At 42.9% G+C, this 27,040-nt stretch overlaps 1 protein-coding gene across 1 annotated transcript in view; it reads right to left on the bottom strand.

Moving 5' to 3' along the window:
* The window catches only part of LOC126091853 (eukaryotic translation initiation factor 2A), a 189,465-nt gene extending 181,062 nt beyond the window's left edge, over positions 1 to 8,403 (bottom strand). Inside the window, exons 1-2 of the mRNA XM_049907118.1 lie at positions 8,340 to 8,403; positions 7,714 to 7,858 (exon numbers count right to left, since the gene is read on the bottom strand). Of these exons, the coding sequence (XP_049763075.1) occupies positions 7,714 to 7,858; positions 8,340 to 8,382 (188 nt within the window). The 5' untranslated portion in view covers positions 8,383 to 8,403. The remainder of the gene's footprint in view (positions 1 to 7,713; positions 7,859 to 8,339) is intronic.
* Positions 8,404 to 27,040: the final 18,637 nt, after the last annotated feature.

Here is a 27,040-nt window from a genome sequence, read left to right as displayed (position 1 = left end):
GCATGTGACGCTGGAAGTACAGAGGGAAGACATTTGGATGAACTTCCAACACAAAGCGCCACATCGGAGGAGGGATATAGGGCTTTACATCACATCAGTAGACCATCACCTTGACCATCTCGGGTAATGTATCACCCTCAAAGGTCAAGATGAAGGCACCGGTGGCGACCTGATTATCCTTCAGACCCCAGAGGACACGCTGCATGAAATGTATACCAATTCGTTCTAAATTGGCATGCAGCTCATCGTTGGACTGCAAAAGAAGGTCTCTGTGAAATATGATCATATTTAAGCTGGATCATATTTAAGCTCTTATGGGATGTGATGGTTACGGAAACATCCCCCAGCTTGTCACAAGCGAGTAACTCCTGTGACTGGGCAGAGGATGCTGTTTTGATCAAGACTGACCCAGGTCTCATTTTGGACAAGCCTTCCACCTCCCCGAACTTGTCCTCTAAATGCTCAACAAAAAACTGAAGCTTCATCGTCATGAAAGATTCCCCATCAACTCTCAAACATACAAGGTACCGGTGCAAATAAGATCTGTTGCCATCCTTAGCCTGACATTCCTCCCATGGTGTGGCCAGGGAGGGGAACGATTTGGGGTCGTACTTCTGTGTGCTAAATTGAGCTCGTGATCGCTTAGAGACTGCTGGTGTTTCATCACCAGCAAGAGATGATGGACTATGTTTCATCGTGTGTCATCTGCCCTGATGCCATCCACTTCGACCAGGGGCCCTCCCCACGTGTGCCACCCAGCCGCAGCAAAGGCCACCTGGCAGGATTGCCATTGCCGGGAGTCCCGATGCCCCAGGGGTATGGGCATCTACCCCTTGGCATACTTGGGGAGTTAACAGCGCAGGCATCAGCAGAGCGATCCCTGAGTGGTCAGGGAGCTACAACCACCAGGGTACATGGCAGCCCCACCACAACAGACTGGCTACCGTGCTGGATATCAGGTGCAAAGAAGTGCATGGTCATCGTCGATGCAGAAATCGACACAGCATAGTGCATGATGGAAAACGCACCCAGGAAGGAGTCCTTGCCCAAGAGATGGAGAATGGGCAAGGCTGCAATGCGACGATGAGAAACTGAGCTAAAGATCTCAATGCACGATGGACACGATGCACCTCATAAGGCGCCCTTCCCCAATTGGCTCGCTCTTCAGGAAAATTTTGAAGAATGGAGGTCAAAGCCTATAGGGGACCATCACACAAAGGCCAAAATGTGTCAAACTCCTTTTAGTCGCCTCATACAACATACCTTGGGCCTATTCTAACCCCCTGACCTGCAGGGGGCAACTTCCACAAGCTCAAGAATCTAAAGTGGAGCCTCAGAAATCAGACAGATGCACTAGATAAAGAGGTTTGGCGGAGGATAACAGGAACAGAACAAGACATTATCAATTAATTTTTGTATTGATTAATCCTGTAATAATAATAATTAATAATAATATAATTTATATGAACTAATATTCAAACAATTGACACACATTTTTAGTATTTTAAAACTTGTGACTTGTAAAGCTCAACAACATTAAACTACACTGTTAGGTTAAAAACACACAACTCCCTGAGATTTTATGAATTCTTGAAATTCCCTGAGACTTCCCTGTTTCTTCTTGCTAAAATGTAAACCAATTCCAGGTTTTCCAGAAGAATCATCACCCTTGTTTAAAATCCTCAACACTGATTTGTTGTAAAATCTTAGAACATATTCTGAGCTCCAATATAATGAATTATCTCCAAAGCATGGCCTCCTCCAACACCAACTAATAGATTTCGGAAACGTGAATCATGTGAAACCCAACTCGCACTTTTCTCACATGACGTACGGAAAGCCATGGATCAAGGCAGTCAGGTAGCTGCCATATTCCTCGATTTTCAAAAAGCATTTGACTTAGTACCACACTTGTACTTAGTATCAAAAGTACAATTGTATGGTGTATCAAGCGGAATCTGTGACTGGATTGTAGATTTTTTGGTAGGAGGTTGGAGCAAGTTATCTTGGATGGAGATTCATTGACAGATGTACATTTAACTTTGAATGTCCCCCGAGGAAGTTGGGTCCACAGCTGTTCACAGGGTACATTAATGACCTTCAAACAATATTAATAGTAACCTCAGATTTTTATCACATGATGAAGTTATCTGCAATCAAGTACACTCAAAAAGAAGCTGCATATATATTTTGTCAGATCTTGGTAAGATTTCAAAGCTGTGCACAGATTGGCAACATGCTTTAAACGTTCAGAAATGTAAAATGGTGCATTCCAGAAACAAAAACAGTAGTATCCTATGCCTATGGTATGAACAAGCCACAGTTGTAATCAATAAATTCTTCCAAATACCTGTGTGTTTGTCATGGGTAAACTGGTAGCAGACTTAGATTTATTGGTAGTATACCAGGGAAATGCAATCAGTCAACAAAGGAGATTGCTTACAAATCACTCATGTGACACAGCCTAGAATATTGCTCAAGTGTGTGGAACCCTGCCAAATAGGACTAACAGGTGATACTGAACGTATACAGAGAAGATCAGCACAAATTGTCACAGGTTTGGTTTACCCATGGGAGAGAGTTACAGTGATGCTGAAGAAATTGAACTGGCATGCACTGACAAACTAGTCCAAGAAAGCCTACATACAAAGTTACAATAACTAGCTTTAAATGTTAACTTTTAGAAATACACTACAACCCCCCTACACGTCACTCAAGGATAATGAGGACAAGATTAGATTAATTATAGCACACACAAGAGCATTTAAACAGCCATTCTTTCTGCTACCCATACATAAATGGGACAAGAAAAAGCCCTTCGTACAAGGGAATGTACTCCCTCCCATGCACTTCATAGTAGTTTGTAGACTGTAGATGTAGACCATAAGTCATTAACATTTGCCTTTATGAAGACACTGATATGGCAGAAGGCAATGATCCAGAAATATTCTTTACCATTTTAACAATATTTTTCACCTGATGGGTCGCAGCTACTTTCTGATAATTCCACAGGTAAATTCAGACCACATGTTGTTCTAACATACCAACAAGTCTTCCATGTACTACACGAGTTTACTGATACTGGCATCAGACGCACAGTGGACTGGATTACACAGTGCTTCATTTGGGATTCACTGAAAAAATATGTAAAGTTGTGGGCAAAAACATGTATTTGCTGCTAATGAGCAAAAGTTTCTTATGATACAAACATTGCTTCCTGTGAAGTTAACAATTACTTCCTGCATGCCCACGTTGGTGTGGTGAGGCCACTATCTTGCTCTCAGTGCTCTGTGTATCTCTTAACAGTGATTGACAGGCTTACATATGGGCCAGAGAACTTCTCTGCAGAAAATGTTGACTGCACTCTTATCATTGTGGTTTGCTCATTTTGGAGTCCTAAAAACCACCACCACCAACAGAGGATGACAGAGACTGTCAGCTGTTCGCTCACCTCACAAACCCCTAGGCCTACTCCTCATCAAAATCAACGTTTACCTCCAGCATCAGATGGTTAAGTTGAACATTAACATCGTAGCCTTAAGGCAACATCAAGTGTCTGATTTTAATGGGTCTCCATGCTTATTTGATTCCAGAATATAACTCCATTGCTGCAGAAATGACTTACAGCATGACAACAAGGCTTCCAATTGTTTCAAATACTAACAAAGAGATAGAGGGGCTGGCCAGTACTTACCTCAGCTCAGTACAGCCGATAGATACACACAAAACAGAACCGAAAATTTACATTCCTAGCTTTCGGAACAAATGTTCCTTCAACAGGGAGGAGAGAGGGGAAAGAAAGAGAAGAAGGGAAAGGAGATTCAGTTACTCACAACCCAGGCTATGAAGCAACAGGGAAAGGAAAATAGGGAGGGTAGCAAGGATGGAGTCAAAGATAAACACAACTATGTAGGATGAAAAGATGCGTGAATGGCTAAAGAGGAAAGGGAAAGAGGAGAAGACTGAAGAGTAAATGGGAGTGAGGTTGTTTAACGTAGGTTCAGTCCAGGGGGATGGCGGGATGAAAGGATGTGTTGGAGTGCAAGTTCCCATCTCCGCAGTTCAGAGGGACTGGTGTTGGGTGGGAGAAGCCAAATGGCACATACGGTGTAGCAGGTTCCTAGGTCCCTAGAACTATGCTGGAGGGCATGCTTCGCTACTGGGTATTGGGCATCTCCTAGGCGGACAGTTCGTCTGTGTCCGTTCATGCGCTCAGCCAGTTTAGTTGTTGTCATGCCGATGTGATGAATCCCTCAACAATTACACCAATAACCTGACCAGTGCTTTCCTCTCCCGCAACTATCCTGCAGACCTTGTCCACAAACAGATCTCCAGAGCAATACATTCCTCCCCGTCCAACAACAATGTTCCTACCCCCAGACCACACAGAAGCATCCCCCTTGTCACCCAATATTATCCTGGCCTCGAAAACATCAACAAATTACTCCGCCACGGATATGACTTTCTCAAGTCAACCCCTGAAATGAGATCATCCCTTGACAAAATTCTCCCCACACCACCCAGAGTTGCCTTTCGTCGCCCCCCTAACCTCCGTAACATCCTTGTTAAACCCTACAATATTCCCAGACTACCTTCTCTACCCAGCGGTTCCTACCCCTGTAACCGACCCCGCTGCAAAACCTGCCCCATGCATCCCCCCACAACCACCTACTCCAGCCCCGCTACTGGTAAAACGTACACAATTCAAGGCAGGGCCACGTGTGAAACTACACGTCATTTATCAACTGACATGCCTGCACTGCACAGCCTTTTACATCGGCATGACAACAACTAAACTGGCTGAGCGCATGAACGGACACAGACGAACTGTCCGCCTAGGAGATGCCCAATACCCAGTAGCGAAGCATGCCCTCCAGCATAGTTCTAGGGACCTAGGAACCTGCTACACCGTATGTGCCATTTGGCTTCTCCCACCCAACACCAGTCCCTCTGAACTGCGGAGATGGGAACTTGCACTCCAACACATCCTTTCATCCTGCCATCCCCCTGGACTGAACCTACGTTAAACAACCTCACTCCCATTTACTCTTCAGTCTTCTCCTCTTTCCCTTTCCTCTTTAGCCATTCACGCATCTTTTCATCCTACATAGTTGTGTTTATCTTTACACTATATACCTCTTTACTTCTGTATGCATCCTCTTTGGTTTGAAGCTGGCACAGTACTTACAGTAGAATATCTTTGGCTTCCCTCTGACAACCATGCCTCCATCCTTGCTACCCTCCCTATTTTCCTTTCCCTGTTGCTTCATAGCCTGGGTTGTGAGTAACTGAATCTCCTTTCCCTTCTTCCCTTTCTTTCCCCTCTCTCCTCCCTGTTGAAGGAACATTTGTTCCGAAAGCTAGGAATGTAAATTTTCGGTTCTGTTTTATGTGTATCTATCGGCTGTACTGAGCTGAGGTAAGTACTGGCCAGCCCCTCTATCTCTTTGTTAGTATTTGTTTCACATCTTTATATGAGATCTTCCAATTGTTTCTTTAATCCTACACCAGTGGGTTGTGAACATTACACCTTTCATTTTCAAGTTGATGCAGCAGACTGCATTATTTAAACTGATACAGGTTCAGATCATGCTACAAAATTGCCTTAATCCACCCTGAAATTACTACCTCTTCAAAGTATTTGTAACACATGATACACAGAGGACACCTGCCCCATCTATCTAGGATGGACCATATTTGATACATGCCCTGAAAAGCACTTCGTTGTTGAAACACTTCTTGGTCAGAAGGCCGTATCCACATACAGATTGAAGCCAGACTTCCTGGCGAAGAATACAGATCCCATTAAGCCCACATTAACTTCAAGTAAACAGCCGGCTTCAGCCGTTAAAACTGCAGAGTGTCATCAACCAATCCAACAAAGTAACCATTCTGGTTGCATAGTGCATTTCCCAAAGAAATACCTGTACATTGTTTTTAAGGGGGTAGTTGTATGTGGCTGGGTAGCTGACACTGTAAAATGCAAATTCTGCTACAAGTATTGACACATAATGCATTAATTAGTCTTTTACTTTTGTTTATGCTTTCCTTGGCAACATAGTTGTTAAAATATATGCACATTCATGATAGGGTGTTGTTGTTGTTTCTGTTCGTGTGCAACAAAAGTAGTGTTAAGATAAGTAATTTTAATCAGAAGCAAAGTACTGTGGCAACAATACATCTACATATTTCATAAGTAACCAAGATAAGTGAAGGCCCCTCTAAGAATCCATTTAATGAAATATCAGTCAGTACAGCAGCAACAGACATTAATAAAACCACTTAGAAAATATGAAGCTCTAGCTCCTCTATTTTATGTCGTTTACTTATATTGAAGAACCAAAAACCACCTACAGTAACTACTATTACCTAGTAATTTGAGACATTTCATATTTCACAGATGAATAAGCATAGTTGCAATATTCTCATCAGGAATTCCATGACATTTTACAAACAACTCACTCTATATCTCTCTAATGGAAAACAGCTCAAATTTTCTGCAGGAAAATTTCTTCCCCCTTGAAAGTGTCAGATCAATAGTAAAATTCGATACTAATTGTTGGCTTTGACCAGTGATTTAATGTCAACAATTGCTGTGGTATCACCTTTTGGTTTGTGTTTTGAAAGTTCAGTTGTTAGTTGGGGAAGCTAGCAAAGGCGGGGGGAAAAAATCCATGGCTACGGTGACAGTATGACCTTTAGCTGCACCCATTTTTATATCCACTGATATGATGCCACGATCGCTACGCTGTTTACAGCATTTGTCGCATGCTTCCTATGGCACTGACCAAAGCTGACAACTAGTATCAAACATTCCTCTTTATCCCCAGTATCTTCACATTACATATTTAATCACATGCATTCATTCACAAATATGATAGGCCTACTGTCAATATTTGATGATGTCACAAGTTCCATAACAACGAAGATCCCTATGGTATTCAACACAGGTACAAAGGTTACGCATGCTGCTTAAGGGAAACACATTGACCATCTTGCAAATAAATGTATTAAATCCTGTTTTTCAGGCTTGTGGTCAAAATTGTATCATATCTGGTTTTAACTTCTTATTAAGCAAACATTATTTGATCTGGATACATTACATAGTAACTCTTGAAAATGAGGAGGACAACACTCTGGTTAAAGTAAAACTGGTTCTCATGCAATTTGTGTGACCAAGGATGAGAAGAAATTTATTTCAACACAGTTCCTGGCAAAATTTCTTCAGCATTGGTGGTTTATAGAAGAGATCTTAAAGAAGTGTCAGCCGCTGAAAAAAGAATGTTATTTACAGTTGGTGCCCTCAAGTAAATGGCCAGTTCAGTACGCTAAATATTCCAGCCAAAAATATCACATGTATTAGATCTTTTAGTGCAGCTAACATGTTGGGAGGATAGGATAAACATATGACATATGGCTGTTGCACTGTAATACATCAGTAGTTTTTCAGATGCAAAGGGGCATTTTTTTAAAACAATCCCTTGTTATTTAAAGATGGGGAAAACTAGACTCATGAGGTCCGATAGCATTACTGCGACTGTAAATAGTGGATTGTAATTGATCATACTGGTCCATAAACGTAATTTTCCAATGGATGCAAAAATGTTAGAATTATTGCAATAGCATTACATAAAACTATTCACAAACGCAGAGTACAACACTAGAAACGTTGGTAGCAGCGCCGCGATTTAAAACAAACATCTCTTCACTCACCATGTTCCGTTCGCCCAGGCAAAGTATTTTCCAGTTGGATCGAATGCCATAGTCCTGCATGTTTTGCTGTCCTCTCTTGCAAACGATGAGACAAGATCATAACTGGGTGGACCCAAACTGATTGAAATGCCCGTTGATCCCCGAACTGTCAAACACAAAATCAAACTCTGCGTAAAACACGCGTGTCTGCCAACAATCTAGGTAAAGCGAGAGTTGTCTAGTTTAGCAAAATATTATGGTTTACACTAATGAACTTCCTGGATAGACATAAATGCCGGTAAAAAACGAAAAGAAACATGCTCTCGCATAACCTAGATTCGCACAGTTGCAAAAGTAACTCTACAATAAAGAGGCCCTCGTAGTCAAAATTCCCGTAACGTGTTTATCAACTGAGTCAACTTCTTTACCCTCGGTGTCTTATACTATTCCATAAAATCTATTTCACCCTTACGTATGGTGACAACAGCAGCACGGGATTCACGAATACAAATTATTGTGCTACGTGTCTTTGACCAGCCCTGTCGTTTCAGATACCAATTAGTGTGAAAAATGGTGTACCAAGAAAAAGTTTGTTCATTCTGTTAGACTCACACGTAGGCAGTATACGAAAAAAGTATCACCATTACCTGCAACAACGGGCACATTCGCCGCCATCTTTACTCTGACCATGTGCAACGTAAATGAAAATAGATTAGGAATATCGGTGTTTTCTTACAGAAGTGCTTTGAAATGCGTGTCCCATGTCATGCTGCTGTAGTGCTGTTTATTTGTTTGGTAAGGCCTAAGAATGGTGGTGTTAATTGGAGGAATATGCTCGAACTAAGAAATTGTATGTAATAAACACACGTAATATAACTGGTATGATAATTATCATGTATGAACAGATTTGTCCAGATAGCGTTTTCAACGCTAAAAAGTTTGACCATGTAGCAGTAAACAGCATTCTGTCAAAAGTTTTTATTTAGTCAACAGGCTTTACAATTCTCATTGCATTAGATTGACTACCAATAATTCGTTCGCTGGAAGAATCATTAGGTGTCACTTTTTTGTTCTTTGTACATTGTATCAGAAAAAAACAAAGATTTCTTTCAGGAAAAACTTGTTTCATTCAAAATCACTTTTTTTCTCACAAAAGAAAACTTTCTCTGTGTTCGTGAGTTACATCAACACCATTGAATGTTGCGAAAATGAAATCCATTTTTTTGTCCGATGGGAATTCCTGAATAAATGAAGTGATCAATCTTGTCCAGATTAGGTATAACATTGTATGAAAGACTGTTGCATATCACTATTATTTACTAAAAATACTATAGTTGTGCAGTGCTTCATTTTTTTTTATTTCTTCCCAGCCATTCGTTTATTTATTGCAGTATATAGTACCGCTTATGCATATATTTTAAGATAAAATAGTGTTACAGTGTATGTATACTAGGCACCATTTCACAAAAGAGTTAAACTGTGGTGGAGGATGTCATCAGACTCTAACCACTTTTTTGCAAAATTGATATTGATAGGACATTCTTAAAAACTTTGAGCTATGTCAGTGGTATTTCTAAAAACCCACAAGTGAATGTTATCAGGTAGGCCTACAGTTTAAGACGTTTTTCTTGCCCTCACCTAGCTAGAAATTCCTGCCAACTCCAAGCAGAACATTGGAAACAACACTGCCTTTGCAGGTACTTCTACAACAAAATATCCCTGTGGTATGCTGCACTGTCCCAGCTAAGGTTGGCAACCGATAGAAACAATCCATAATGGGCTGAAGTCATCCAGTTTCAACCGATTACTGCAATCCCAAAGAAGACCAAGTTATATTGTGTGTATAGTAGGAGGAGATCAGGAATGTCATTATTCGTAGTTAACATAATTAGTTTTAACAATCATGTTGGATGAACATCCACAACTGAGCATTATACCAGACGTTGAAAGGAATTTAACAACGGAAGCGGTATTTTCAACCTCTGGTATTACCAGTTTTAGTTTCTATTCCATTGTTTCTGATTTTATTTAAAATTTTCTTGCAATACTATTTGGAAATTGTTATCTCAGCTTTGTATTAGGCTCCTGAGTTTTTTCTGGAACTTACATATGCACTATTTGTGGAGTCCTTTTTTATAATTTGGAGTTAATCAGCCTGTGTAGTTGTGGGTTTTCATGTTTTCCATTAAGGAGCGCAGGGTAGTTACAGTGGGTCAATTGGTGTGCAACTGCATTAAAATTGCTTGGCACATCACAAACATTGTAAAAATTACATATGGGATGCCCCCAAAGCATCTTTTTAATATAGCATGGACATAAAAATTAGATTACACTACTGGTTGGTCTGTTACCATAACCCCCATTTGGCTTTCACATCTGTTGGCCTCACCAGCTCTTAACCAAATTGTTACCTTTCAACCTAATGTAGCACTTGGACTGAGCTACAGGTCAGTCTGTCACCACAACTATAACATTTCAGGAGGGTAATCTAAGCATGTTACAAGTTATCATTTTTTAAACACTCTGCTTATAGTAGTAAATTTCTTCATTGTCATTGTATATAGTTTGCTCCCAACACAAGATTTGGACACATGAAACCCAAGTCAGGAATAGAACCTTCAGTAAACACAATTATATTCTGAACAGTGTGATCCTGGTATGATAGAAAACACTAATCATAAGCCTATAAGCTGTGTAAGACAACAGGCCCACTCAACAGTTTGTACAGTCAGGCAAGTGAAATTCGTACAATGAAATGATACTGAATGTATCTTAATATTGTCATGTAGGTTTTCTTAGTGTTACTAACATCACTTACATGTCCTGTTAATGTTATTATGTTTAAAAGTAATTTCCTCACTTGACAGTTGTAGACTTAACAACAAAATTTCTATTTCCAGTATATTCCTGCATCTCTTTCATGAAAGTGTTACTCTTACAAGCTTTAAAACTACTTATAATTTACTTTCTTTACCTAGAATTTCCTATATATGATAGTTCCCCATAAATACAATATATTATACACCAACACACTATAGATGTGCTTTAACTGCTATGTACTAATCATTTATATTAAATAACCTGTCATTCTGCCATACAAAAGCCATCTCCTTGCTGGGAATTAAACTTGAGTGAATGAGTAGGAGAATATTAGTCTTATAACTCTGCATCAGTTTAATGACATCTGAATGAGAGAAAGCACTGCTTACATGAGGAAAAGGTTATGTAAGAGCTGGATGATGACGTGCCCACCCTGCTGAAGCCAGACACTTTCATTGATGCAACCAAAATTTGATACTTCATTACCTAAACACACATTAACTCAACTCTAGTTGTCTTGCTAGGCCACATAGTGAGCTGTCTGCACATAAAACTCAATAAGCAGCTCTGATCAGATTTTTAGAGATACAACTTGAACTCTGTTTTCACAAGCAGGCCAGAAGAAGGGAGTGGCAGTAAAGATAGACTGAACTAGCTGTCTGAAATGATTTTATGAAAAGCATGTGAAGTTTTAATCTCAGTAGTTGATGTAGAATGTGAATTAACTGTGCATTTCTTCTTAGTTCATTTGCTCTCCACTCTAGAATGAAAATTGTTCTCTCTTTCGCTGTTTCTCTGATACAAAGCAGTGGACTGCCTACTGGGTATAGGAGCTGCCCTGTAGTATTCATAAAGTATACTTATTACCTAATGTGCCATAGACAACCAACTACACATTTCCTAGTAGTAGTTGCAGGAACACTGCAACTCTCTCTCTCTTGCTCTGTGTGTGTGTGTGTGTGTGTGTGTGTAATGGTGGTGGCAGTGGTGGAAGTGGAGATATTTAAAGAAAGGGGATTATGGAAGTCACCGATTCCACCCGTCTTCTTTGACCCATGACATCATCAATATGGCAGAAATGGCTATTCTAAGGGTCTCCAATATGGCGCCTATGATGTCACTACATACACACGGCAACATCTCCCTACAAAAATACAATCAAACTAAAGGGGTAGTCGGGGGAAAATGGGGGTTTTAGGGAGGGGACAAGCTAAATATAACAGTAAAAAAAAAAAAAAACACCACGATCCCAAAACATACAAAATGACGAACAAAAAAAATTTACAAAATCTACAGGAATTGGACACTTCACTTGACCTATATAGATCAACCGCAGCTGACGATACCAAAACACCAATGCCTACAGCAAAAACTACGAAAATTGGAATCAGATATTTCCCTTATCCACAGCTGACAATACCAAAACACCAATACCTACATACAAAACTACGAAAATTGGAATCAGTCATTTCCCTTGACCTATATAGGTCAACGATAACTATTGATACAAAAAAACCACCACCTACAACTATGAAAAACAAAAACAAAACCACAACACCTGAAAATTCAAAAGTCAAACACACCTAAGTAAATTAAAACATATTCAATACACAAAACATTACAACTTGCGGGGAAAAAACACACACACCGAGAGAGAGAGAGAGAGAGAGAGAGAGAGAGAGAGAGAGAGCGCACCATCAAACACAACAAGACAACATCTACAAACACAACCAACTCATAAACTCCATGCCATTACGACATAACACACCACAACACCATTGTGTCAAAGCAGCCAGTTGGAATCGGGCGCTTCTGTTGACCCAAAGAGAGTGTGAATTCCAGAGTAGAAGCAATATGAATTGGTTCTTTAACTCATGAACGGTACAATCATTTTCTTCTAACTTCATTCTGATAATTATTTTTAACGCAAACACATTGTATGTGGATTAATTGATCATTGATTGAATTAAACTGGGAATGCTCCATTTCATTTCTCAGTCAATTTTTTTCTAGTGAAGCATAATGTATTCAGTTTTAAGAAATTTTTTCTTTAGGAAACCTAGCCATTTCTGCAGCTTATCAGCACTGTTACAAATGCTGCAGAAGTATTCAGGCTCATCTTGATAAAACATCAAAGTGATGAAAAGATTGGCAAAATTCATAAATGGTCACATATGTAAAACTGTGTATTTCACAGAATTCAAAATCAAAGCATCCTGTAAGTAGAATATCAGTAATTCACAGTTGTAATTAGTCAGCTCATATGTTGTTGTTGTTGTCGTTGTTGTTGTGGCCTTCAGTCCTGAGTCTGGTTTGATGCAGCTCTCCACACTACTCTATCCTGTGTGAGCTTCTTCATTTCCCAGTACCTACAGCAGCCTACATCCTTCTGAATCTGCTTAGTGTATTCATCTCTTGGTCTCCCTCTACGATTTTTACCCTCCACCCTGCCCTCCAGTACTAAATTGGTGATCCCTTGATGTCTCAGAACATGTCCTACCAACTGATACCTTCTTCTAGTCAAGTTGTGCCACAAACTCCTCTTCTCCCCACTTCTATTCAATACTTCCTCATTAGTTATGTGATCTACCCATCTAATCTTCAGCATTCTTCTGTAGCACCACATTTCGAAAGCTTCTATTCTCTTCTTGTCTAAACTATTTATCGTCCATGTTTCACTCCCATACAGGGCTACACTCCATACAAATACTTTCAGAAACGGCTTACTGACACTTAAATCAATACTCGATGATAACAAATTTCTCTTCTTCAGAAACGCTTTCCTTGCCATTGCCAGTCTACATGTTATATCCTCTCTACTTTGACCATCATCAATTATTTTGCTCCCCAAATAGTCTCCTTTACTACTTTAAGTATCTCATTTCCTAATCTAATTCCCTCAGCATCACCTGACTTAATTCAACTACATTCTATTATCCTCGTTTTGCTTTTGTTGATGTTCATCTTATGCCCTCCTTTCAAGAGACTGTCCATTCCATTCAGCTTCTCTTCCAAGTCCTTTGCTGTCTCTGACAGAATTACAATGTCATCGGCAAACCTCAAAGTTTTAATTTCTTCTCCATGGATTTTAATACCTACTCCGAACTTTTCTTTTGTTTTCTTTACTACTTGCTCAATATACAGATTGAATAGCATCAGGGAGAGGCTACAACCCTGTCTCACTCCCTTCCCAACCACTGCTTCCCTTTCATGTCCCTCGACTCTTATAACTGCCATCTGCTTTCTGTACAAATTGTAAATAGCCTTTCGCTCCCTGTATTTTACCCCTGCCACCTTCAGAATTTGAAAGAGAGTATTCCAGTCAACATTGTCAAAAGCTTTCTCGAAGTCTACAAATGCTAGAAATGTAGGTTTGCCTTTCCTTAATCTTTCTTATAAGATAAGTCATAGGGTCAGCGTTGCTTCACGTGTTCCAACATTTCTACGGAATCCAAACTGATCTTCCCCGAGGTCGGCTTGTACTGTAAAGAATTCGCGTTGGTATTTTGCAGCTGTGACTTATTAAACTGATAGTTCGGTAATTTTCACACCTGTCAACACCTGCTTTCTTTGGGATTCTTGAAGTCTGAGGGTATTTTGCCTGTCTCATACATCTTGCTCACCAGATAGTAGAGTTTTGTCAGGACTAGCTCTCCAAAGGCTATCAGTACTTCTAATGGAATGTTGTCTACTCCCAGGGCCTTGTTTCAACTTAGATCTTTCAGTGCTCTGTCGAACTCTTCACACAGTATCGTATCATATCTCCCATTTCATCTTCATCTACATCCTCTTCCATTTCCATAATATTGTCCTCCAGAACATCACCCATGTATAGACCCTCTATATACTCCTTCCACTTTTCTGCTTTCCCTTCTTTGTTTAGAACTGGGTTTCCATCTGAGCTCTTGATATTCATGCAAGTGGTTCTCTTTTCCTTCAAGGTCTCTTTAATTTTCCTGTAGGCAGTATCTATCTCACCCCTCGTGAGATAAGACTCTGCATCCTTACATTTGTCCTCTAGCCATCCCTGCTTAGCCATTTTGCACTTCCTTTCAATCTCATTTTTGAGACATTTGTATTTCTTTTTGCCTGCTTCATTTACTGCATTTTTATATTTTCTCCTTTCATCAATTAAATTCAATATTTCTTCTGTTACCTAAGGGTTTCTACTAGCCCTCGTTTTTTTACCTATTTGATCCTCTGCTGCCTTCACTATTTCATCCCTCAAAGCTACCCATTCTTCTTCTACTGTATTTCTTTCCCCCATTCCTGTCAATTGTTCCCTTATGCTCTCCCTGAAACTCTGTACAACCTCTGGTTTAGTCAGTTTATCCAGGTCCCATCTCCTTAAATTCCCACATTTTTGCAGTTTCTTCAGTTTTAATCTACAGTTCATAACCAATAGATTGTGGTCAGAGTCCACATCTGCCTCTGGAAATGTCTTACAATTTAAAACCTGGTTCCTAAATCTCTGTCTTACCATTATATAATGTATCTGATACCTTTTAGTATCTCCAGGGTTCTTCCATGTATACAACCTTCTTTTATGATTCTTGAACCAAGTGTTAGCTATGATTAACTTATGCTCTGCGCAAAATTCTACCAGGCGGCTTCCTCTTTCATTTCTTAGCCCTAATCCATATTCACCTATGTTTCCTTCTCTCCCTTTTCCTACTCTCGAATTCCAGTCACCCATGACTATTAAATTTTCGTCTCCCTTCACTACCTGAATAATTTCTTTTATCTCATCATACATTTCATCAATTTCTCCGTCATCTGCAGAGCTAGTTGGCATATAAACTTGTACTACTGTAGTAGACGTGGGCTTCATGTTTATCTTAGCCACAATAATGCCTTCACTATGCTGTTTGTAGTAGCTTTATTCATTATTAAACCTACTCCTGCATTACACCTATTTGATTTTGTATTTATAACCCTGTATTCACCTGACCGGAAGTCTTGTTCCTCCTGCCACTGAACTTCACTAATTCCAACTATATCTAACTTTAACCTATCCATTTCTCTTTTTAAATTTTCTAACCTACCTGCCCGATTAAGGGATCTGACATTCCACGCTCTGATCCGTAGAACGCCAGTTTTCTTCCTCCTGATAACGACGTCTTCTTGAGTAGTCCCCGCCCGAAGATCCAAATGGGGGACTATTTTACCTGTGGAATATTTTACCCAAGAGGATGCCATCATCATTTAATCATACAGTAAAGCTGCGTGCCCTCGGGGAAAATGACGGCTGTAGTTTCCCCTTGCTTTCAGCCGTTCGCAGTACCACAACAGCAAGGCCGTTTTGGTTAGTGTTACAAGGCCAGATCAGTCAATCATCCAGACTGTTGCCCCTGCAACTACTGAAAAGGCTGCTGCCCCTCTTCAGGAACCACACATTTGTCTGGTCTCTCAACAGATACCCCTTCGTTGTGGTTGCACGTACGGTACGGCTATCTGTATCATTGAGGCACGCAAGCCTCCCCACCAACAGCAAGGTCTATGGTTCGAGGGGAGGGGGGGGGGGGGTCAGCTCATATAATGAGTAACAATTTGTGGGGATATAAAATGGAATGATCACATAGGCTCACCCCCCAGGGGGTCCACAACTCTTTTGTGGATACGTGCGTAGCGAGCACGGGACCCCGAGCTAATGTGACCTTCCTTCCTTTCCGGGCTGCATACCTTCCCTTTCCGCATCCTTCCCCATCCCTATCTTCGCCCCTCCTCCCCTCACCTCTGGCTCTTTCCTTCCCTTTCTCCCCATCTGGGAGTATGGTTCGTGCCTACGTCCGGAGACGGACGCTTGTAAATGTACTGCATTCTTCGCCTTCCTTGCTTTTATGTCTTCTTCCTTCCTTTGTCCTTCTCTTTTCCTTACCTCTTCTTTCCCTTTTCTCCGCTGCGGCGTTTGAGACCCCTCTTCTTTCCTTTCCCTTTCTCTTTCTTCCTCCCTGTGCGTGTCTGAAGGCCGACCCACGCCTTTTGTGCGTAGCCGGTGACGGGGTAACGCGTAATTCCCCGCCCCGGGTAGACAGGTAGGACACGTACGTACCCCCTGGTAACGGCCAGGCCCAGGGAGGGGTGATTACCCGAGCTGATACCTTCCGAAAGTGCCGATTGGTCCCTCCGTCCGTTTGTTGGGAGGTGTGACCTGAGGTGTGAACAACCACCTAAGGTGGGAGTGCCCTCAGAGAGGGCCCCCACAAGGGAGGAGCGCGCCATCGGAGACGCCGGTAATCATGGGGGATTCTTCCGCAATGGTTTCCTCACCTTCCACTATGTCTGCTCACAAACGTAAGTATACTCAGTCTCAGTCACAGACGATTCTTCCATCGTTGCCACAGTTCCTTGTTGTTTCTCGGTCTGATGAAGGTCACGACTTCTCTACGGTCAACCCTTTCATTATTCAGAAAGGTGTCGACGCAATTGCAGGTCCTGTAAAGTCTTGTTCCAGATTACGGAATGGCACCCTGTTGTTAGAAACACACAGTGCCCTCCAGGCACAAAAATTGCTGCGTACTTCTCTGCTCCACACCTTCTCTGTCCGGGTGGAACCGCACCGTACCTTAAATTCCTCGTGTGGAGTCGTTTATACGCGCTCCCTCGATGGTTTGTCTGACGAAGAAATTCAGCACTACCTGTCTGACCAGGGCATAACGGCTGTTCATATAGTTATGAAAAGGGTTGACATGAACATCATTCCAACCCACACTGTCTTCTTGACATTTGACAAAGTTCAACTCCCATCGAAAATCAAAGCAGGCTATGAGATAATTACCATTCGCCCTTATGTCCCAAACCCTACGTGTTGCTATCGGTGTCAGCGGTTCAATCACACCAGCCAGTCCTGTTCCAATCCGGCCAAATGTGTTACGTGTGGCAAGGATGCCCATGAGGGTGCTTGTCCACCTCCATCCCCTCGCTGCATCAACTGTATGGGTGACCACGCTGCTTCCTCTCGAGATTGCCCCATTTTTAAGGATGAAAAGCTCATCCAGGAAATAAGAGTGAAGGAAAAGGTGTCGACCTTTGCTGCTCGAAAATTATTCGCCAGTCGCAAGCCCACCGTGCCTCAGACAGGAAAATACAGCACTGTCCTTGCTTCTCCTCGGCCAACAAAGGAGGCGGCCACGCAGACTTGCGACCTCACCTTTAGTGCCACGGTCGTCAGATCGGCCAGCGCAAAGATCGCTCGTTCAACCTCACCACTTTCGCCTGCCCACTCTATGGCTCACCCTTCGTCGGGTTCTGCTAAATCTCGAGCCCAAAAGTCAGACGCCAAGTCTTTGAAAAAAGAGCATACTCGTGAAGAGTTTTTCCGTACTGCAACTTCACAACCATCGGTTCCTCCTTCATCTAAACATCATACTTCCAAGAAGGCTACAAAGAAACCCAGTTCCTCTCCTTCTCCGCCAAGGCGTGTCCCATCTACAGCACCACCTGGCGGAAATCGCCCTCGGCCGTCTTCTGTGTCACCGAGGCGCACTGCTGGTGGCCGGTCAACCGGCCGATCGCTGGTGGCAGGGGCTGCTCCTGACCAACCTATGGATCAGGATCTTCTGCCTTCGGCTGAATGCCATTCCATGCTGTCGGTTGCTAGCTCCGAGCAGTCTTTGAGTTGACGGCAACTTTGGTCACATTCCTCCATTTTCTGTTCACCCCATGTCCATTATCCACTGGAATATCCGCGGCATTCGAGCCAATAGGGATGAATTGTCGATCCTCTTTCGATCCTACTCGCCGGTCATCTTCTGTCTTCAGGAAACAAAGCTGCGTCCCCACGACCGCTTTGTTCTCCCTCATTTTCAGTCCGTCCGATACGACCTCCCCTCTGTTGAAGGCACTCCAGCCCATGGAGGACTCATGATTCTTCTCCATGATACTCTCCATTATCACCCAATCCCCTTAAACAGTTCCTTCCAAGCTGTCGCCGTCCGTCTTTCCCTTTCTGGATACACGTTCTCTCTTTGTACTGTATACATTCCATCATCCACACCAATGGCACGAGCTGATCTCCTTCATCTTCTTGGTCAGCTTCCACCCCCCTATTTGCTGGTTGGGGACTTCAATGCCCACCACCCGCTTTGGAGATCTCCACATCCTTGTCCACGTGGCTCTCTATTGCTAGACGTCTTCCACCAAGCGGATCTAGTTTGCCTCAACACTGGGGTCCCCACATTTTTGTCTGCCTCCACGACAAATTTATCTCATTTGGACCTTGCGGTCGGTACTGTTCCGCTAGCTCGGCGCTTCGAATGGTTCGCCCTTGATGATACACACTCGAGTGACCACTTTCCATGTGTCCTTAGACTGCAGCCTCCACTGCCATATATGCGCTCGCGACGCTGGAAATTTGCCCAAGCCGATTGGACACTTTTTTCATCTCTAGCGACATTAGATGACCATCGCTTTCCCAGCGTCGACGATGAGGTCACACATATTACCGACGTTATTCTTACAGCTGCGGAACGTTCAATACCACGCACCTCCGAATTGCCCCGGCGCCCCCCAGTTCCTTGGTGGAACGAGGCATGCCGTGATGCAATACGTGAGCGGCGACGTGCTCTTCGCATTTTCCGTCACCATCCTACTTTGGCCAACTGTATCCGCTATAAGCAGCTCCGTGCGCGATGCCGTCGCGTCATCCGCGATAGCAAGAAGGCAAGCTGGAAATTCTTTATTAGCTCATTTAACACCTTCACTCCCTCCTCGGAAGTTTGGAGTCGGCTTCGACGGTTCTCAGGCGCGCCTAGTTTCTCCCCGGTCTCTGGGCTCACTGTCGCGCATGATACCATAGTGGACCCCGTCGCAATTCCTAACTCGTTGGGTCAGCACTCTGCTGAGATTTCGAGCTCTTCCAATTACCCGCCAGCGTTTCTCCTGAAGAAACGTACAGCGGAAGTGCAACATCTTGCTTTCTCCTCTCAAAATCACGAAAGCTACAATACTGTTTTCTCCATGTGGGAACTCCAACATGCCCTCTCTTCTTCTCGCTCCTCCGCCCCAGGACCGGATGGTATCCATGTCCAAATGTTGCTGCATTTATCAACCCATAGTCTGCGTTACCTCCTTCGCCTTTATAATCAAATTTGGACCGACAGTACCTTTCCCAGACGGTGGCGGGAAGCTGTTGTTGTTCCCGTTCCGAAACCTGGAAAGGACAAACATCTCCCCTCTAGCTATCGCCCCATTTCTCTCACGAGTAGTGTCTGTAAGGTTTTGGAGCGTATGGTGAATTACCGTTTATCTTGGTGGCTGGAATCCCGCAGTCTTTTAACACCAGCCCAATGCGGATTTCGGAAGCATCGTTCTGCAGTTGACCATCTTGTTGCTCTCTCCACTTATATCATGAACAATTTTCTCCGGAAACGCCAAACGGTAGCAATATTTTTAGATCTGGAGAGAGCATACGATACCTGTTGGAGGACAGGCATCCTCCGCACACTGTTCTCTTGGGGCTTTCGAGGCCGGCTGCCCCTTTTTCTTCGCGAATTTATGGCAGAGCGCACCTTTAGGGTGCGGGTGAACACTACTCTCTCCCGTACTTTCTCCCAAGAAAACGGGGTACCCCAGGGATCCATGCTGAGTGTTGTACTGTTTGCCATCGCCATAAATCCAATTATGGATTGTCTCCTTCCTGATGTCTCGGGCTCCCTCTTTGTGGATGATTTTGCGATCTACTACAGCTCTCAACGGACCAGCCTTCTTGAACGACGTCTTCAAGGATGTCTCGATCGCCTCCACTCTTGGAGCATCGAAACCGGCTTCCGTTTCTCACCCAGTAAGACTGTTTGTGTCAATTTTTGGCGACGTAAGGAGTTTCTTCCGCCCTCCTTACATCTAGGTCCTGTCAACCTTCCGTTTTCAGACGTCGCTAAATTCTTGGGTCTTCTGTTTGACAGAAAACTGTGCTGGTCCTCCCACGTTTCCTATCTTTCGGCTCGCTGTCTGCGATCGCTTAACACCCTCCGTGTCCTGAATGGTACCTCCTGGGGAGCGGACCGAGTGGTCCTTCTCCGCCTCTATCGCGCCTTAGTGCGCTCGAAATTGGATTATGGAAGCATAGTCTACTCCTCTGCTCGGCCGTCTATTCTTCGGCGTCTCGACTCTATCCACCACCGTGGATTACGTTTAGTGTCTGGAGCTTTTTACACTAGCCCTGTGGAAAGCCTTTATGCTGAGACTGCTGAACCTCCGCTGTCCAATCGGCGAGCAGTCCTCCTGAGTCGTTATGCTAGCCATCTGTCTTCCATGCCTGCTAATCCAGCCCATGACCTTTTTTTCGACGCCTCCTTTGATGCAGGGTATGCAGGCCGCTCCTCCTCCCTACTACCCCCGGGAGTCCGCTTCCGTCAACTGCTCCATTCTCTTTCCTTCCGCTTTCCTAAAACCTTCTTGACAACTTGGGGTACAGCACCGCCTTGGCTCCGTCCCCGGATCTGCCTGCTCCGTGACCTTTGTCAATTTCCCAAGGATGGTACCCCTCTACTTGTTTATCGTCGGGCATTTGCTGCTCTATGTGCAGAAATGATGGACGCCACATTTATTTACACCGACGGCTCGAAAACATCGTTAGGTGTAGGGAGTGCCTATATTGTTGGCGACACCCCAAATCGCTTTCGGCTTCCCGACCAGTGTTCGGTTTATACTGCGGAGCTTTACGCTGTTCTCCAGGCTGTCCACTACATCCGCCACCATCAGCGGATACAGTACATTATCTGCTCAGATTCTCTCAGCTCTCTCCTCAGTCTCCAAGCTCTTTACCCTGTGCACCCTCTCGTCCACTGGATTCAGGACTGTCTGCGCTTGCTCCACCTGGGGGGCGTCTCGGTGGCGTTCCTCTGGCTCCCTGGACACGCTGGTATCTGTGGGAATGAGGCGGCCGATATAGCGGCCAAGGCTGCAGTCTCTCTTCCTCGGCCATCTATTCAGTCGCTTCCCTTCACCGATCTACGGAGCGGTTTATGTCGCAAAGTTGCTCATTTATGGCATGCGCATTGGTCAACACTTCCCCGTAATAAATTGCGGGAAGTGAAAGCCCTTCCTTGCGCTTGGACCTCTTCCTCCCGAACGCGTCGTCGGGAGGAGGTAATTTTAGCTCGACTCCGGATAGGGCACTGTCTTTTTAGTCATCGACATCTTTTAAGCGGCGATCCTCCCCCACTCTGTCCCCACTGCTCTCAGCTGTGGACGGTAAGACACCTTTTAATTGAATGCCCCTATTTTAATCCGTTACGCTCCCGTCTACAGCTATCGCCTGATCTATCGTCGATTTTAGCAGATGACACGCGCTCAGCCGACCGCGTTCTCCAGTTTATTAGTGACAGTGAAATGACGTCAGTCATTTGAAGCTTTTTTTGGGGACAACCACCCCCTTTCTGTAGTGGATTTTTAAGTATTCCTTCTATTTTTAGTTTCTCCAATTTTATGACTTTGTTCCCATTGCTGCTGGTTTTCAATTTCGGTTTTTTACTGTCTTAAGTCACGGGCTGGGCGCTAATGACCATAGAAGTTTTGCGCCCCCCCCCCCCCCCCAAAAAAAAAAAAAAAAAAAAAAAAAAAAAAAAAAAAAAAAAAAAAAAAAAACCAACGGCTCAGTTGTAGATAGCATGTGGTAAACTTCATTTCATTCATAGTGTACTGGGAAAATGCAGGCAGTCTGCAGATTCCTTATAAATCGCTTATGCACATGAGTCGTGTGTGTGAGTTGTGTTTGCGTGAGTGTGTGTGTGCGTATTTGTGTCTCTTGTTGACAGAGGCCATTGGCCGAAAGCTTTAAGTGTGAAAATTTTTTTGTTGTACCTATCTGCGAATCAGCATCTTGGCTATATGGCGAGTAGCAACTTTCTGCCTCATAATATTGTTACAAACTACAAACTTAGATGTAGATGTGTGGTTGTCAGCAGATTTTCTTGCGATGAAACCATTTACCCGGAAATCATTTTACAGAGACTGCTGCCCGATACGTTCCAGGTGACTGACCTTGTATATGTGTGTCCCCTCCCTATGGCAGGAAGTTCTCAGCAGCATCAGGTGTCTGTTGTGCCACTGTGTAGTAAGCGCTAGCTGTGCAGTGCTCAAGTACTGAAATGAAAATGCTGCCTGTGGCAATGTGAACACCAACTATTGATCCCATAAATGACATTGTAGCTGGAAAGTATGTAATATATAATTTATTTGCATTTATCATTGTGCAGAAGACAAACAGCATTGCACAGAAAGAGAAATTTAGCTTTAATATACTGTCAACAATAAGGTTATTCATTAGTATCATACCACAAACTCAAATTGGAGAAGAATGGGAAAGGCAGTAAGCTGCATCGTAATTCAAAAGAAGCGTCTCGATATTTCTATTAAGTGTTTTTGGGAAATGATAGCACACCTAAATCTGAGTGACTGAACAGAAATTTGATTCCTCCTCCATCCAAATGCAAGACCAGTGCCGTAACCACTATGCCACTTTTAAAATAATGCACAACAACATTAATGAACATTCACAATTGCAGTATTGTTACTGTGACTTTTAAATAAAGTTGTTGTACATGCATATTGGTCTCTTTATGACATCCTAGTTCCCCTCTCCCCAAATGACATTTTCTGATTTTTGGGAAATCCAGAATATCTAATGAAAATTTTTATTCTACATTTTCAACATTATGCATTAGTTAATTTTCAATTCAGAATGCTATTTTCCCTCTGCAGCAAAGTATGCTATGACCTCTCTTTCTTTCTTTCTTTCTTTCTTTCTTTCTTTCGTTCTTCACCAGATAATTTACTTGGTAAGAGCATTGTCAAGGAAAGTTAAAGGTCCAGTTTTGAGTCCTAGTCCACCACGTGGTTTTAATCTCCCAGGATTTTAAAGTCACTTTCATGTGTACTGTTCCAAGTTTTGCTATAATCTTGTTAAAACATTTGAAACTTCTTAAATAAGCCATAAATTTTAGAGTGTTACATAGGCATCAAAGTAGTATAGTACAACATTTATACTCCACATACTGTGCTTATTAAAAAATAACAGAGGAAAAAAATATATTTTCTAGGCTTATGGCTCCAGCAACCATGTGTTATTTAAGTTGATGAAAAACAACCAGAGATTACAAGAGCCCTTGACTGACACAAATTTCAAAATAATGTTTCAGTGATCTATATTACTAAATGGCTAAAACTCGTATGAGCATGTTTCCTATTGCAGATTGCCTAGTTAACAGCTTGTAAGGCCAACAAAAATTTGATTTTCAGCATTCATGTAATTAGAATGAGATTTTCACTCTGCAGTGAAGTGTGCGCTGATATGAAACTTCCTGGCAGATTAAAACTGTGTACCAGACTGAGACTCTTAACTCGGAACCTTTGCCTTTCGTGAGCAAGTGCTCTACCAACTGAGCTACCCAAGCACAACTCAGGATCCGTCCCCACAGCTTTACTTCTGCCAGTACCTCGTCTCCTACCTTCCAAACTTTACAGAAGCTCTCCTGTGAACCCTGCAGAACTAGCACTCCTGAAAGAAAGGATATTGCGGAGACATGGCTTAGCCACAGCCTAGGGGATGTTTCCAGAATGAGATTTCCACTCCGCAGTGGAGTGTTCGCTGGAAACATCCCCTAGGCTGTGGCTAAGCCATGTCTCCGCAATATCCTTTCTTTCAGGAGTGCTGTTCTGCAAGGTTCGCAGGAGAGCCTAACTGTAAAGTTTGGAAGGTAGGAGATGAGGTACTGGCAGAAGTAAAGCTGTGAGGATAGGGCGTGAGTCGTGCTTGGGTAGCTCAGTTGGCAGAGCACTTGCCTGCAAAAGGCAAAGGTCCCGATTAGAGTCTTGGTTCAGAACACAGATTTAATCTGCCAGTAAGTTTCATTCATGTAATTGTTGGCAAAATTTAAAATCCTCCCATAATCTGTTCATTACCAGGTATTAACGCTGAACGTTTAATACAATAAGAGAAGTAATAAAGTTAAAACTTTGTAGAAGTCCAGAGTCAGTGTAACTCACAGTATGCAAATTGCCCAGAATATATTTGTCCAGCATTTGAGAATGAGCGCCCATTGGGACTTCCAAACTTTACTCATAATTTCAAACATTTTCAAAGCTTTTTCTACTGTTTGACAATTTCGTTGCATGCAAAATTATATCACTGTATGATACAAGATGTATAGCTGCCCCCCCCCCCCCCCCCCCATGAACCATGAACCTTGCAATTGGTGGGGAGGCTTGTGTACATCAGCAATAGAGATAGCCGTACCATAGATGCAACCACAATGATGGGGTATCTGTTGAGAGGCCAGAGAAACATGTGGTTCCTGAAGAGGGGCAGTAGTCTTTTAGTATTGCAGCAGCAACAGTCTGAATGATTGAACTGGCCTTGTAACACCAACCAAAACAGCATTGCTGTAGTCGTATGGTTGCGAAACTTGGGTATGTGACTAACCACATCAAAAACCAGCTCCAAGTTTTTATTAACCGCTGTTTTCAGTGCATTTTAAATGTGAGATCGCCAGATAATGACAAATTAGCAACCAATCAATATACAAATCAAGGAAAGACATGGAACTGGATTGAGCATACATTGAGGAAACCAGATGGAGCTGTTTGAAGGGGTGGCGTTGGTCTAACTCAAGGAGTTAGAAAACGTGGTCATCCCAAACAGACCTGAAAAGGACGATCGACAGAGAAGCTGCAGAGGATGGGACAACCTGGAGTGAAGAGAAGAGACTTGCTAGAAATCGTACCAGGTGGAGGAATTTCGTTACAGCCCTATGTTCCAGAGGGAACAACAGGAACTAAGTCAAGTCAAAAGAGCTTTAAAATTTTGACACAAATAATAATGAAATTTTGTCCCTTGTTTGCATTGGGATATTGATGGGTACACTGAAACTGCCCCAGGTGAGACTTCACAGGAACATGCAACTTGATATTCCTCATCAACACTGATGAGAGGCACGTATTAAAAATTAAGGAACAATCTGCATTTTGTGAATAATTTGGAGGATCAGGACACAAGGGACACACAGGAAGGTGTGACTAGCAAATAAACTTCCTCAAGTCACATGCAGAAGCTACTTCCACTTGTTCTTTGATGTGGAAACACACCCAGCAAGTTGACTTCCACAAGTTCTTCAACTTGCAGGCGTAGGTTCCACAACTTAGTGTAAACAGTTGATTAAAGTTTGCTGCAGTTGCCTTGTAGTAGTCTGCTCAAGTACAGATTTATTCCCCATATATATTAATTACTGGATGTATCCTATTCGTAGTTCGGGTTACATTAGTGAATTAGAAGAAAGGAGTAATCAGAGAAAAAAGTAATGTCAAAGAATACATAACAGAAAAGTAGACAAAGAATATTTACGTACTTCGTATCAGTGTGTCTGCACATTCACAGAAGTAGCACTAATCACTACATAATTACAACCCCCCCCCCCCCCTTTCGCCTGTGTCAACGATATTTCATCTTGAATCTGACATGATGCACAGAATGTGTTGTCACAGCATTCTTGAATCCAGGGATGTCTGGTTGAAGGGTGAGTAAGTTTGACATTGACTTCTACATGGTAATGCCCAGTGTCTGTCGTAGGCTGTCAGCAAGGCAGTATGCAGAAGGATCTTTAGTTGCGGCATCTTTGCTTCTTGTTAACTGGTGGTGCTACCTTTCTCGTGGTGTCTTGCATATCAAGAAATGCAAGCTTGGTCCAGTCAAGGACAACTGTAGTCGACACACCATGAATATCAACTCTGAATGTGTTGCAGCTTCTACTTAATAATGCTTGTGGTGCCTCATAAGGTGGTTTAAGTGGTTTGTGAAGAGTGTCATTGTGCAAAAATACGTGTGTGCAGCTGTTTAAGTCTGTGAAAACGAATGGATGTCATCCAGTTTGCTCTCTGGGAATGATGGGGCAGAAGCTAGCATGCATGTGCACTGTCAATTTAACAGCAAAATCCAATGACGCTACACTGTCATCTGTTCCATCATGCATGAATTCTGCCAGAAATTGTAATTTTTGGCCATAGATGAGTTTGGCAGCCATGGCTATAAGACAACTCTTGAAAGATGGTCATATCCCAAGGAGCACAATAGGCAGTGCCTCATTCCACTTCTGTGCAGTACTGACTTGGGCTGCCGATGTAGGCACTCTACTGTGCCATCTGCTGTAGGATGGTAGGTCGTGGCACTTACATATTTAATAACTAGTAACATTGCCAGTGCCTTGAGAAGACATGCTTCAAATTGGCTTTCTAGGTCAGTAGTGATGTGTAAAGGCATGCCAAGTTGAGCGATCCACACACAAAAAAATGTCTTTGATGCCAATCATTATGAATGGTGCTGGCCACCATGTGAATCCGTCCACTGTTGTGAGGCAGTAACTGTTACCTTCAGAAATGAGATGTCCTACAATGGCAATGAAGACATATGCAGATTGTTGGTTAGGGGATACAAATGCACTCAGTGGCCCCCTGGCATGTTGTGAGATTTTATTCCTTTGACATGCCATCCAGCACTTGGCAATTCCTTTGTAGTTTGTGTGCTGTCTGGGCCATA

The sequence above is a fragment of the Schistocerca cancellata genome, chromosome 7 (genome assembly GCF_023864275.1).
Source record: "Schistocerca cancellata isolate TAMUIC-IGC-003103 chromosome 7, iqSchCanc2.1, whole genome shotgun sequence".
Taxonomy (NCBI): Eukaryota; Metazoa; Arthropoda; class Insecta; order Orthoptera; family Acrididae; genus Schistocerca; species Schistocerca cancellata.
Note: the sequence above shows the minus strand (reverse complement) of the source record. Positions and strands in the feature narration are given on the sequence as shown.